At 31.6% G+C, this 15067-nt stretch overlaps 1 protein-coding gene across 1 annotated transcript; it reads left to right on the top strand.

Annotated features, from left to right (window-relative positions):
• The first annotated feature begins 8132 nt into the window (after positions 1-8132).
• Positions 8133-13725, top strand: LOC133302733 (protein DETOXIFICATION 29-like). The gene is made up of 7 exons (XM_061502546.1): positions 8133-8503; positions 9173-9714; positions 10403-10489; positions 12277-12333; positions 12415-12772; positions 13265-13351; positions 13487-13725. The coding sequence occupies exons 1-7, from the start codon at positions 8186-8188 to the stop codon at positions 13574-13576; spliced, it is 1539 nt and encodes a 512-aa protein (XP_061358530.1). The 5' UTR covers positions 8133-8185; the 3' UTR covers positions 13577-13725.
• The last annotated feature ends 1342 nt before the right edge of the window (positions 13726-15067 follow it).

The following is a 15067-nucleotide window of genomic DNA, read 5'->3' as shown; positions in this document are numbered from 1 at the left end:
CTCCCCGCCACGGGCTTCCTCCTAGACCCGCCTGACAGAAAAAGCCTGAACCCGCCTGACAGTGGTATCAGAGCCGGGTTGGGCTCGAACTAGCCATGTGTTTAGCTAGTAGGCGGGTGAAGTACTTTGGACCTAGGTACTTGGTTGAGGGAGAGCATACCAATGTTGAGTTTCACACTTGAGGGAGTGATTCTTGAGATATTCAAGTGTGATGAGTCTCACATTGGTTGGTAATGGGTTAAGTAAAGAGTATATAAGTGGAAAGACCCATGAACTCGCTTGCTACGATTGGTGTAGCCTTAGCTTATTGGCGATGATCCCCCGTCACGGACTTTCCCCTGAACCCGCCTAACAGTTTCAGATTTGTTAAGGCGAGAGGAAAAAGAAAGCAATTAAATACGTGGATTATTATGGCAAAGCAAATGAATGTCGTATCATGAAATGATGCATTCGACGCTATATGTTTGGATGATTTTTTTAAGAAGCTTTTTTTTTGTTAAGTTCTTCTCAATCTATTATGTATTTAGATACCTAGTTTAGAAGAAAAAAGAGTAAAAGCTAAATATTACTTTTTACTAAAAATTACTTTTCAAATATTAGAATGAGCGCGGACTTATGGGGAAAAATAATGAGATTATTATTTCTAGAAGATAATTTTATCTTCTAAATATATAAAAGTATGTGTGGCTTATACGAGACTATTTGAAGAAAGGAGAGAGAGAAATAGGACCAAAAGAGAGAAAAAAATAATATGGACTCCATACACTTTTATATGTGTGTAAGAGATAAAATTATCTTCTATAATATGAGAGATATTAACCCTAAAAATAATGAGAAATATTTTCTTATGTTGTTGGAGATGAGTTATTTTATATTAGTTAAATAAAATTATAAGAGGGACTCACAAATAATTAGAGAAAAAAAATAAAAATAAAATTCACTTTTATTATTTATGTGTAAGAATTTGATTTATATCATGTTGAATGAGATGGAGATAACCCAAAAACAATATATAAAAACTCTTTTCCTAAAATCCATCCAAACAGCTCCACAATATAAAAGTCAAAGAATCGTATAATCAGCGACATAGACCGGTACAGCATCTAACAACCTGCTGGACTTGGTTAAGCATATGTTACTCTTCTTATACCTAATTTACATTTTTCTTTTTTATATGTTGGTTTCCTATTTTGACTAAAATTGATTCAACCTAAACCCAAACCTACCATTCAACCTTCACATCTAGGCCCGAAAAATCAAATGAACCAACCTACTTCACAAATACTGGACCGAATTCATGGGAGGGGATTTAAAACGAGACCTATTCTTTTGTCAAAAAAACACTTGATTGTGGCCCAAATATAGAAACATACAAGGTGGGAGTGGGACTTGAGATTTAATGCATGGTAGCGCTACATCAAATGGGGTACGTTGGGTGGTCAGTTGTGACAGAATAGATGGCTACTTTGTTCGCGTGCTGCAGGCAGAGATCCCACATTGATGGTAGAGGCGAGGTAGGCGTGGCGTGATGACCGGGTTGTCTGTTTTCTACCGTTTTATTTATTTATTTTGAAATATTCTAACCAATTTTTATCATCCCCGATCAGTCAGTCGGGTATGTTATAAGATCAAGATTTTAAATTTCTTTCAAAGACAATACTGAAAAAAATCGAATATCACTTACTCAATTTCTTAATGCTAACTGAACTACTATCATTTCGTATTTTTTCTTTATTGTTTTTGTCCGGTCTAGGTTGAGCATGGCAAAATAATTGAATTGAACCGTATTTTTTTTAATTAATTTTTAAAAATCGAATTGATGTTATAAATTATTATAAAATTACACTCAATCAAAATAATTATTTTAGAAAGCCGAAGTGGAATGGGTTAGAAAACCAGTTCAAAACTAATTCGCATATCTGAATTGATTGGATAGATTTGAAACCAATTTTGAACCGGTGTAAAAAACAAAATAAAGTTTTCTGGTCTATCTATGTCCACCTTTAGTTTTGGGACATTTTAATCTTATTACCAAGAAATAGATAAATCTAAAGATAAATTATTCTACTTATCTTTCTTTTTTCTTATATCCGATAGATAAGATAGATATAAAAAAATAGATAGAACAACATATCCCATAAATCTGATACAAAATTATTATAATTGAAAATAATTTTTTTATTATGTTAATCAGTGAATATTCAGAAAAATAGTAGTTGTACCTGTACTGGAACAAAGGGTTAGGTGGCTGGTGGTTCCGATAATGAGAGAAGAGAAAGTGTTGCATATACAAACAAGGGACCACAAGAGTCAAATGTTTTCCGCAAGAACCGTTATAGTCAAGGGGTAGTGGAGTACACTACAAGGGAAATTTTGAGTGAAAAGTATAGTTTATGTAGTGGGATGAATAAATAGAGGGTTTATCATCTATCATTTAACATGACCATAAAAATTTTCCTACACACACAACATTTTGTGGGGCCCGCAGCAAAAAAAAAAAAAAAAACTCTGGCACGCAAAACGAATCTCTATAACATAACACAATCACTTTTCCTACAACATAACTCTTATAAAACCCATAAATAGATAAACAAAATATCACACTTTATTTAATTCAAGAACATGAATAAATAAAAATCTACTAATAAAATAAGATAAAAGTTTTGTTATTAGAACTGGTCGAAACAATAAAATAATTGTAAGTTAAAAAATGTTTTAAATTAAATTAAATAAATAAAAAATTTCTTGCTGGTCATACAAATTAATTGACAAAAAGAAGCAAATTTTCATATTATTTTGCAATGAACTTTTCTAATAAATGAGTTCATAATAATTAAAATTATTAAAAAAGTATACATTTTTTATAAAAGAATTATTGTTATGGTTTGATTATTACAAAAAGATATGACATGTAATATTAAAATTTATCTCATTTTTATTTTTAGTTATATTTTAAATTATTAAGCACTTTCATATACTTGTAAACATGTAAATATTATGGGGAAAACATTTATTGTGTTGCATGAGAAATATTTTTTCATGTTATAACCATTCGAATTGTGTGTACTTTTTTTTTAATAAATATGTAACCTTCCACTAATTAAGTCATAACATAAAAAATTAATTCTTATCCAATATAATAAAATTAAATCCCAAAAATTATATATAGTGATACGACTTGGTCACCGCCGGTCGTGGATCCTCTGGCACGTAAAATTTAAATTAAAAAGTACATCGTTGTTATTTTACATTTTGAACTCGTATGCTCTGAAACCTTTCTCAATTCTCACACCTCAATTTTAAGTTTAATGTCATCCTTATTATAACCTCATGCATCTTCAGTCTATTTTCCTTCCTCTTTCATTTTCATAACCTTATCCTCAAGTCAAATTTGCCAACATCGAACTGAGAATTTATATTTTTTTTAAAATTTCCACTACATTCATAGGATTCTTTATTTAGATTGTCTCTTTAACTATCCGGAACCACCATTAATTTGATATAATCAAATTAAACAAACAATTAATTACAAACAACGAAAAGGAACTGTGTGGATGCATGCATGTAGAAAAGAATCATATTTTGGTTTTTATTATCGGCTTTCTAGCTTCCAAACATAAAGATTCTTTTATGTGTAAATTTCACAATCTAAATATATGTAAATTTTATGTTTATCTATTATTTATAATCATTAAATAATTGGAGATCTATTAATATTTGTGAATATTTATAATGAAAAAATAAATATAAATTTTACATATAAATTTGTACATGAGATAATTAATTCTCTAATGGCAGATAATTCCTCTTTAGAAATTAGAAAGAAGGGGTTTTTGACCCATTCCATAAACCCATATTTTAACAACATAAAAGCAAGTGATAGACTAAAGAGATAAGGATAATTTCATCATTATGTTACGAAGGGATAAAGGAAAAACTACTTACCCTATCTCCTAACAAATACGTTCATTCCTATAAGGACTTTACACCTACAAGTAATCTTTTTTATAAATATATTCCTCTCCAACAACATTTTGGGCTTGAAAATTTAGAAGCATTATAGAAATAAAATTGCAAAGAAAACATTCACAAGAGATACATTCGATTCCTTTTGTTTTTATTTTGCGTAAATCTAAGTATCCATTTGGCGGGTTTTTTTTTTTTTTTTTTCCTCTTCTCCTTAAACTTAGCCAAACATACTTTATAAAAGTTTTTATCATTTTTTATAATGAATATAGAAGGAAAAAAATTCAGAAACTTTTGGAAAAGCTTTACCCTGATTGATGTATCATTCGATCTCCTCATCTTCTCCAAAATGCTGAAAACGTCATGGAGAAATAGTAGGGTCATGTGTATTAGTGTGACTTGATGCATCCAAATCTTTTTTAGTACATCTTTTTGGATGTAGCTTTCTTCTAATAAAAAAGTTTTATTCATTCGAGAATCTATTTTTGCATTTAAAATATTCATTTTTAAAATGTTTGTTTTTTTTAATCATATTTGCATTCACCTAAATAATTGAGATTGTCTAATTAAATTTTAATTTAAAAGTAACTTTTGATTTAAAGAAACGTCAAACAGGCTTCAATTGCCTTCTTTCTGAGTCATAGAAGCTTAGATTAAATCGTTTAATTTAAAAAAAGGTCAAACAACCTCTGTAGACATCATTAATTCAATATGCCCTCGCGCATAACATGTTGTAACTGGGTCATCCAATATGGCCAGTAATGTTGAATTTTAATGCTTCGAATTTTGATGGAAAAATCAAATCGATTGTATTTCAAAAATCAAGCGGAATTGTTGACCTCATTGATACCTTAGTCATTCGTATGGTTCAAATTAAGGTAACATGCTAATGTATTTTTTAATTTAAGTCAGATTAACTATTTTTTAACTCACGATGAAGTTAAACCAAATCAAACTAAAAATCTAAAATATTTTGTCAGTAAACTACCAACGATAATCCAAAGACATTAATTAATGATTCATCAACTCGCCCAACCCCCCAAACTAACATGTGGCAGTGGTACCGGGGCGGTTGATCGGGACCATCACTGTTGACATTAATGCTTCGAAATTGATGTAGGTCATGCTGGCAAAAGTTAATTAAATGAAAGTTGCATTTGATTCATATTTTATGCACAATACACATAAAATACTACACAATGAGGAGATCATCTTCTACACGGCAGTCGAACGTACATCTGCAATTAAAAAAAATTAAAAAAATGACAAGTGAATTAAAATTATTTTTTTTCTTTTCTACATACGGATAACACAATTTATTGCTCCATTTCATTGGCTGGTTGCATGGAGTGTATTGTTTTTTTACAAGCTCATTCAACGGGACCCAAAATCACTGTAGCTGAAGGGGCCGACGACTAAATAAGAGCAACGTGAACATACAGGGTGCGTTTATATTGACTTTTTAAAAAAGTCTTTTTTATCATTTCCTTATTTTAAAAGTACTTTATAAAAAAGTTATAGCTATTTAAATTTTTTTAAAAATATTTGATTTGTGAAAAATATATTTGACTTTTGACTTCTGCTTTTTTTAAAAGCTAAAATTTTTAGCTTCTGGAAAAAGTAGATTTTTGACTTTTTTTATGACTTATGTTTTTTTTAAAGCAGACATCCAAACAGACTTTTTTCGATAAGTGATTTTTTTTCTTAAAAAAAACAACTTTTGAAGAAAAAAAGTTCATCCAAACGGGCTTATAGTACGTATCATAATATTGGACACACATGTTCATTTTTCTTTTTTCTCATTTTTTTTAGAATTAGTGTTTGTTTTTTTAAAGAATTTTTTTTTTGTCATTTTAATTAAAATTATAGTATTTTTTTTAGTTATGTTTATCTCATTTTATATGAGATAAACAACTTTTCTACACACAAAAAGGAGTTGGGTCCCACCACTCTTTTTTCTCTCCTCTTATCTGTGTGGGTCTCACTTATACTTTTATTTCTAAACATACGATAATTTTTTCCTAAAACATAAGAAAAATATATCCTTTTTTTTTTTAAACAAAATTATAGTATTTTATGGTGAGATTACATAATAAAAATTATGGTGGGAGAAAGTTGAATTTTTTTTAATTTAAATATTAAATAAAAAATAATCATTTTAACTAAAAGGATAATTTTTTTTTTTCTTTTACTGTCAAAATTAAACACGAGAATTTTTCAAACCTGATTACGTTATATTCCTAGGAAATACAAACTAAAAAACCTGATAAGTAAACAAACAAAAATCAACTTAGAACACATGGGACTGGGGAAGGCAAAGTTGCATGTCGTCAAGAAAAAATTATATCAAACTCACCAAATAATTAACAATTTTTATTTACAAATCAAGTTTTATATAAAACTTACGTCACATGAATGAATTATTCATAACTTTTATATATGTATATTGAAAATTTTATACAAATATTTTTCTACAACAAGTTCTAAAGAAAGTATGCTCTTGTTTTATACTTGCAAACTAAATTAATTGGTTTTTACTCAATAAATATGTTGAAGGTTTTAAATTAATTTAGTACGTTCAAATTCTTTGATTAACAACTAAATTAGGACTAAGTAGTGTCGAAAATGAAACTATTGATGAGGTAAAGCGAGAAGGACATTAACCTAATTTATATTCAAGTGAACAATTTAATTAATACGCGAGCTATAGGATATGCAATGAGTTAATATTTAGATTTTTTTTATTTACGTATTTTAATAAGACGTTGCGATTGCCGTTTTATATATCATTATAGTTTTTCGATGAACTTGTTACTGTAAAACTTTCAACATAAGCACAATAATAACATTAATATGTTGAATTAAAGTTTTTATAAAAAAATATTACCAAAAAAAAAGTTTTCATAAAAACAAATGTAAGGATTTATAATTTGATTTAACCTTATAAAAGGCTTTGGGCATACAATAAGTATTCTTGATATAATACGTATACAAGAAGGAATTTTCAAGAAATTCTCGTGCTTCTTTATTAATAATTTTTCATTAAATAAATTGAGTAATAAAAAAAAACAAATTAACACATGTGCTGTCCCGAATGAATATGTTGACGTGAAAATGGAATTTTTAACATATTGCTTGCTTTAAGGTTGACGTGGACACAAAATCACATCAAACTTTACTAATAGTGCTTCCGGCTTCCAATTTGTTAAAGGGTTAATTTAATCTTATGTTCAAGGAGAAATCTTCTCTCATGTTGTGACACATATATATGTGATGAGACCCGTCATTTAAAGAAAAAATAAATAAATGTCACAATTTTTGATGAGTGTGTAGGAGATAAAACTGTTCTTATGCAACATAAGAGTAGTTTTCCCTTTGTCAAAAAAAAAAAAAATTATGAAAAATGTTAACAATATTTTTTATTTCTTTTATTATGAAATAAAAATTTACGTCGAAAGTAAATTTAAGTTATTTAATAAAATTAGCAAAAAAATTTATTAAATAAATAAAATATTAAATAAAAAGTTTCAATTAGTTTTTTGAGCATATCATGAGCATACTTGATCTAACAAATTATATTAGAGATAAAGTTGCCATTTGCATTCCAAAAACAAAAAGCAACATACAATTGATTTGAATTTTCAAAGAAAAGCATGTCACACGAGAGTAATTTGTTTAACATATTGCTGTGATGTTAACCTGGCACACCAAGTCGAATCAAACCTTTTTTTTTTTTTTTTAAGCAAGTCGAATCAAACTTTACTATAGTATTTTTGCGTCAAAATTATCAAAAATATGAAGAATTTTTATTTATATATATTTTATCATTAAATAAAATTTTACGTTGAAAAATAAATTCAAAATTATAAAAAAAATTATTTAGCAACATAAAATTTTAAATAAAAAGTATCAAATAGTTTGTTTGTCATTAAAATATTGCTATTATTAGCCAAGATTCATAGGTCATTAGTTAACTAATAAATATAGAAAAAAAATCCGTTTACAATTTTTTTTTTGACAAATTTACAAATTACATTATGTATGTCACTCGTATATAATATAGTGTGTAAGATTTTATAAATAAAGAATTTATAAAATATAATTTCCCCCATAAATATACATATTAAATCCCTATTATAGTAAAAACTGTTCTTCTCAGGGCACAATCAATGCTTTATATGTGTGAGAATTTTCTTTTCGTTCTGTGGGACGTAGACCGATGGAGGATAACACTCACCCTCTTCTCACACCACTAGACCGCCAACATGACCACCGTAACCCGCCACCAGCAACAGCTGTATTCACAGTCGAATCCGATGAAATCCCTCCGATCACCGGCGCCGGAGACTTTGCAAGAGAGTTCCTCACAGAGTCAAAAAAGCTCTGGTACCTAGCCGGACCCGCCATCTTCACCTCCATCTCCCAGTACTCCCTCGGCGCCATAACTCAGGTCTTCGCCGGCCACATCGGCACCCTCGAACTCGCCGCGGTCTCCGTCGAGAACTCGGTCATCGCCGGCTTCTGCTTAGGCGTCACGGTAAGCTCAAACTCACGTACAAGAGAAAGAAATCAATTTTTTTTTATTAATCAATCAATAAATCAAAAGATCACGTCTAGGAGCTGTTAGTCTAGTGTTGTGTTGAATCAGTTAGCCTCTAGGATTTAGCTCGTTCAATTAATAATTTTTGGAACCGACAAAGAGGCTCAAACTCGAAACCAGATTAATCTAAACATCACGTTCAAGAGTTGTTAGACCATTGGATTTGATTTGTCCGAGGGGAGAGATTCAAATTTGAAACCAAATTAATAGGTTGAGTTAGTACTTTGGAGGGTAAAAGAACTATCTCAACCCAAAACCTTAAGGTGTTAGGTGAGGTTCTTAATGAATTATATTATTCTCTAACACACCTTTCACAGCCTTTTGGAGCTTGAAGTCTGAATATTGCATAAGCCTAATTTTTAGTTTACTTTCTTTTGTATTTTTTTTATTTAATTCCACAAGTGTGGGACGGTGAGGATCGAACTCGTGACCTTATGATCACAAGCTCTGATATCATATAAAGAACCATCTCAACCCAACCCAAGACAAGACAAGGTGTTAGGTGAGGTTCTTAACGGAGTGAAAAAAATAAATTTTAATCACATATTCGATTCATGTTATTATTATTATTATTATTTTATTTTAAATTTCTTGGTTTGAATGCAGTTTGGGATGGGAAGCGCGTTGGAAACGCTATGTGGTCAAGCGTTTGGAGCAGGGCAACTAAAAATGCTTGGAATATACATGCAAAGATCATGGGTGATTCTAAACGTCACCGCTTTGCTTCTGAGTCTTCTATACATCTTCGCGGAGCCGCTTCTGAAGCTGATAGGGCAAACGGCGGCGATATCGGAGGCGGCGGGGGTGTTGGCACTGTGGATGCTGCCGCAGTTGTTTGCGTACGCGATGAACTATCCCATACAGAAGTTCTTGCAAGCACAGAGCAGGATCATGGCGATGGCGTGGATAGCGTTGGCGGCGTTGGTGCTGCACACGGTGTTCAGCTGGTTGCTCATGCTGAAGCTAGGGTGGGGATTGGTGGGTGCTGCGGTGGTGCTCAACTCGTCGTGGTGGTTCATAGTGGTGGCTCAGCTTGTTTATATACTGAGTGGGACATGTGGTGAAGCCTGGACTGGATTTTCCTTCCAAGCCTTTCAGAATCTTTGGGGTTTCGTTCGTCTCTCACTTGCTTCTGCTGTTATGCTATGGTGATCATATTTTTTATTTTTTATTTTTTATATATTCATCATTAATTTTATTAATTTATCAAGGGAAAAAGAAGTATTCTTTTTAAATGACATAAGTTTGTGTCCTTTAAGGTGTTTTACACAGTATGATCAGTAATATTTTATGTAAATTTGAAAAGTTATTTTTTTTTTCTCTCTATCTAGTCACATCGCTGACGCTGACGTGTAAAGTGAAAAAAACAACTTTTTAGATCTACACAAAATATGATCGGTCATACTTTGTGTAAGACATAACTTGTATCCTTTTAAATCACACACACTATATCCATTTATCAATTATTCAATTAGTTCACTCGAGATTATTTATAGTAGTCTTGGTACACTTACTTCTTCCATTGAAGAGCTGCCACTTAGAGAAAAAAACAAAATTTCTCTCTCTTCCATGTAAGCAAGTCAGAAAATACTAATTTTTTGTTAACTTGGACTACTGAATCATAGATAGCATGGACCATATTAAATATTTTCAGAGCACCGTGGAATCTTTTGAGATCTCTAATTAAGTAGAAAAATTTTCTTACTTGAAGCAATATTTATTTATTTATTTTCACTTTTATTGTGTCGCCTTGCTTTTCACGTGTACAACTAATAATTTTTTTTTTTTTTTTTTATAATTTTGTTTGACCAAGAGTTTATTTTAAATGCTGTGCAGCCTTGAAGTGTGGTATTTTATGGCTTTGATTCTCTTCGCTGGATATTTAAAGAATGCAGAAGTTTCAGTCGATGCTTTGTCTATATGGTGAGTCACTCTGACTGTGTGTTGATTGATCTTGGTGATTCGTGGCGAAAACCATTAATTACTGCATGTTTGCACCACCAGTTTAATTTAATAATGTTATGGGTCGTGATGTAGAAAGTTCGAGCGTGCCGAAGCGCTTAGAGTCTCTAGCTCTATTTGGCCATCACTTGAAATTTGTGTGGCATTGTGTTATCTACACGTCAAATTTATGCATTAATTTTAGATAGGTGATCATGCAAATCATATGGATGAATAGGGTCCATTATGCAATGAGTAATGACTACTATTCACCATTTATTTGTATAAGGATCATCAATTCTAAAAGTTCTATAAACGACAAATTTTACAAAAGAAATTATAGGGATAGGTAGAGCTTCTACAAATTTTTATGTACACTACTTTTATTATATTATGTCTTTGTATAAAAACTATCCACTTACTATTCAAGATTTAATAACTCACCTACCCAATTTTTTTTTTTAATAAGACTCTTAAAAGAAAGTTTCAAGCAAAACTAACTTTTCAAATATTTACTATCTTTTTTATCGCAATATATCAAACCGAATGGTCTTCTTTACACACCAATATTTTCATTCCATTGTTACATTTTTTTTAATTTTAAAATCGAACTTAAAAAATGCGTATTAGAATATAAAAAATATAAGAATGATATGAAATTCTTACACTCATTATTAAAACCATTTTGTTTTATTTTCATATAACTATTTTTTTTGGTGAGCTGCATATAACTATTTTAATTTGTTAGAGATAAGAGTTAGAGATAAGAGTTCATGTGAACCATTAAATATAAGTAAAGTAAATGATTAATATTATATATAAGGTTTAAAATTTACGGTTATATAAATTAATCTCTCCCATAAATATATATACTTATATATTCTTTATATTATTTACCGTTTAACACCTTGTCAATTATTATTGTCCCCTTTATATCTACATTTATCAAATGGTAAAAAGTAAAAGTTTTATACTCGATCTTAATTATTCATCTACTTATATTTAACGATTTATAAATTTAATAAATTAAAATATTTAAATATCTATGATCGAGAGTTTAATTTATTCTTGTGTAAAATAATCTGGCTTTTGCATATATTTCTAAGTTCTGGACCCAATCGAAAAGCTCCTACTTCAGAATTTTCCATGTGCTGGCCATTCCAAGTTCTGGACCCAATCGAAAAGTTAGTGCTCCAGTCTTTTCCAAGTACTGGACCCAATCGTAAAGTTCCAGATCCAGACTTTTTTTATACAAAAGTTTCATTTCAAATCGTGGTTTCCTCTTTTTTGGTTGACTTACCCTGCTCCCACTTTCATCTTGGAAGGCCAACATTTTTACTTTAGTTCCCCGAAAACAATCATTTTATTAAGTTTCATATAAATTTGTTTTGAATATTTTTTCTACATTTTATTGATAGAAAATATGTTATTCATGTTGCATATAAAAAGTGGGTGAGACTTAATTTTTTTTTCCTCTCTCTCTTTTAGTGGGTCTCATCCACTATTTTGTGTGTTGTACGAGACAAAATTATTTTATAAAACATGAAGAACACATGCTAAAAAAACCAATTACTGTGTAAAACTTATAGTAGTATGACCGAAACTGGTTCAGTAGGAGAAAGTTTATATTATAGTTGCAAAAACAGAGTCCAGCTGCTTTGAGTTTAATAATATTGCCAAATTCTACCATTGATCCAATTCGCGTCCTCTCTTATTTTAATTTGATAAAAAAAAAACATGTGCCTCATCTTGTGGTATTGAATTTGCAGCACAAACATATTGGGGTGGACTATCATGGTATCCTTTGGAATGAACGCAGCCGTAAGGTTTGTTATTGTTACACTCACCTTCATTTGAAAAAGCTTATACCCTTCATTTAACTTAATTTGAGTCGTAAAATTATGCAGCGTGAGAGTGTCAAATGAATTGGGAGCAAGTCACCCAAGAACGGCAAAATTTTCACTTGTGGTTGCTGTGATTACTTCGTTTGTGCTTGGTCTCTTAATGTCGCTGGTTCTAATCATCTTCAGGAAGCAGTACCCTTCCTTGTTTTCAAATGATTCAGAAGTGAAAGAGCTTGTTGTGGAGCTAACACCCATGTTGGCCTTTTGCATTGTCATCAATAACGTGCAACCTGTTCTTTCAGGGGTTGCCATTGGTGCAGGATGGCAAACTGTTGTTGCTTACGTAAATGTTGCTTGTTACTATCTTTTTGGTATTCCTCTTGGGCTTATTTTGGGGTACAAGCTTGACATGGGTGTCATGGTGAGTTATTTTTCTTCCATTATTTACTTTTTCATTTGTTTTTCGTTCCTAATTAAGGTAACTCAAATTTTATTTTACATTGACAGAAGCCAAACGAAAAAGTAAAAAGCAGGAGTAGGGGACACATAAAAAAGTGCATCATGTATTTTAGAAACTAGAAAACAGCCAACATTGACACATGACTAAATTCATATCATCGAGCTTTAACCTTTTGCATTGTGGCCCACTTTAAGTTGTGGAAAAAAAAAGTAGACGTGTAATTGAAATGATTTAAATAAGAAAGGAAGGAAGATAAAACAGAGAGACTTAATAATATTTTCTTGTGTACATTTACGTGATATGATATGTTATAATACAAAAGAAAAACACTAATGCTTATTTACAGAAATATTATCATTATTAAATAAGGAAATAAATAATAAAATATGAGAAAAATAAAAATTGAAAGTGATAACTGATGGATTAATAATTTTTATGATGGATGATTTTCAGGGGATATGGTCTGGAATGCTGTCAGGGACCATCCTACAAACTTGTGTTCTATTCTTCATGGTCTATAAGACTGACTGGAATAAAGAGGTATGATATTTTTTTAGTGTATACTATGAATTGTTTGCAAAACAAAGCAAATTTGGTGATATGATTAAGGGTGTATGTTATAAATCTAGCTAGTATATATGTTCATTAAAGGATAACTTTGTGTGTAAATGGCAGGCATCCCTTGCGGAAGATAGGATAAAGACATGGGGTGGGCATAAAGATTCAAATTTGAACGATAATGGGAAGAATGATCGAGAAACATGAAATTACTGCAAATTCTAGCAGTAGATTTGTACCAATTTGTTTTCAATTGAAGAAGAGAATATGGAATCTTTAAATCTAAAAGATTCAATTTTTTCTCAAGTTAATCCTTCTTCTGTTTTTTTCTTCTTCTTCTTCTATTAGAAGACAATGATCACAAAATAAAAGATGAAGAAAATAATGTTTGAATGTTGTCATTCACCATATGTCAACTGTACAATGATATTTATACAAGAAAAGCTAACAAAAAAACATAACATAATTGTAAATGATAATAAAATGGTGTGATGTGTGAGATTTATGAAAGCTATTATAACTAACTAATTATTTACAAAGGGCATACACTAATATTTCCCCTCCAGATGGAGACTGAATATTATGCACTCCTATGTTAGAAAGAAATGGAAAAATCTATGAAGAACAAAGGGCCTTGATAAAGATGTCTGCAAGCTGATTTGATGATAAAACGGAATGTTTGAAGACAGCCTCTTGCAATGTATTCTCGGATCAGGTGACAATCGATTTCAATGTGTTTGGTTCATTCATGAAAGACCAAATTAGCTTCAATGTGTAGGACAACCTTGTCATCACGGAATAAATGTGCATGACCAGGATGTTTGACATGTAAGTCATGCAGTAAGGAGAAAAGCCAAATCAATTCACAAGTAACATTAGCCATTGACCTATATTTTGCTTTAGCTGAGGACCTAGAGACTGTGGATTGATTTTTGGATTTCCAGCTGATCAAAGAATTGCCCAAGAAAACACAAAAGCCATAAATGAATATACGACTATGTAACGTCTGGCCGCTTCAAGAATCAATGACTATCCCCACATACTAACATGAGACTTTTCAGTGTACTTTTTCCTCACTCGCACACTTCCTGGGAAAACTTCCCAGGAGGTCACCCATCCAAAATTGCCCCAAGTCAAGCACGATTAACTATGGAGTTCTTCCGTTCCGGGCTACCGAAAAGTAGATGCATCTTGTTAGTATAGGTAGTACCAATTAATTCTTATAAGTTATCCCAAACTGTGCAGTCTCATACCTGCACAGTCTTTGGATTCCCTCTCTTTAGGTTGTCGATTCGATTCATTCATGCATGTAACCCCTCGCTGGAAGCCTGTCAGGAGCCGCTCCTTGTCTATGCCCTTTCGCACCGGCGATCACTCCCCGTCCTCGTCAGCGCTCGGGATGTTACACGCCCACCAGCTTCCGCCTGGTTCGTCCTCGAACCACACCGTACTGGGAGAGAGGCCCTGCTCTGATACCACTTGTGGCGCCTGGCCGCTTCAAGAATCAATGACTATCCCCACATACTAACACGAGACTTTTCACTGTGCTTTTTCCCAGGAAGTGTGCGAGTGAGGAAAAAGCACACTGAAAAGTCTCGTGTTAGTATGTGGGGATAGTTATTGATTCTTGAAGCGATCAGGCGTCACAAGTGGTATCAGAGCAGGGCCTCTCTCCCAGTACGGTGTGGTTCGAGGATG

This window comes from Gastrolobium bilobum, unplaced genomic scaffold, assembly GCF_033153095.1.
Source record: "Gastrolobium bilobum isolate Gb01-03AN ecotype WA unplaced genomic scaffold, APGP_CSIRO_Gbil_v1 utg1285, whole genome shotgun sequence".
NCBI lineage: Eukaryota > Viridiplantae > Streptophyta > Magnoliopsida > Fabales > Fabaceae > Gastrolobium > Gastrolobium bilobum.
Note: the sequence above shows the minus strand (reverse complement) of the source record. Positions and strands in the feature narration are given on the sequence as shown.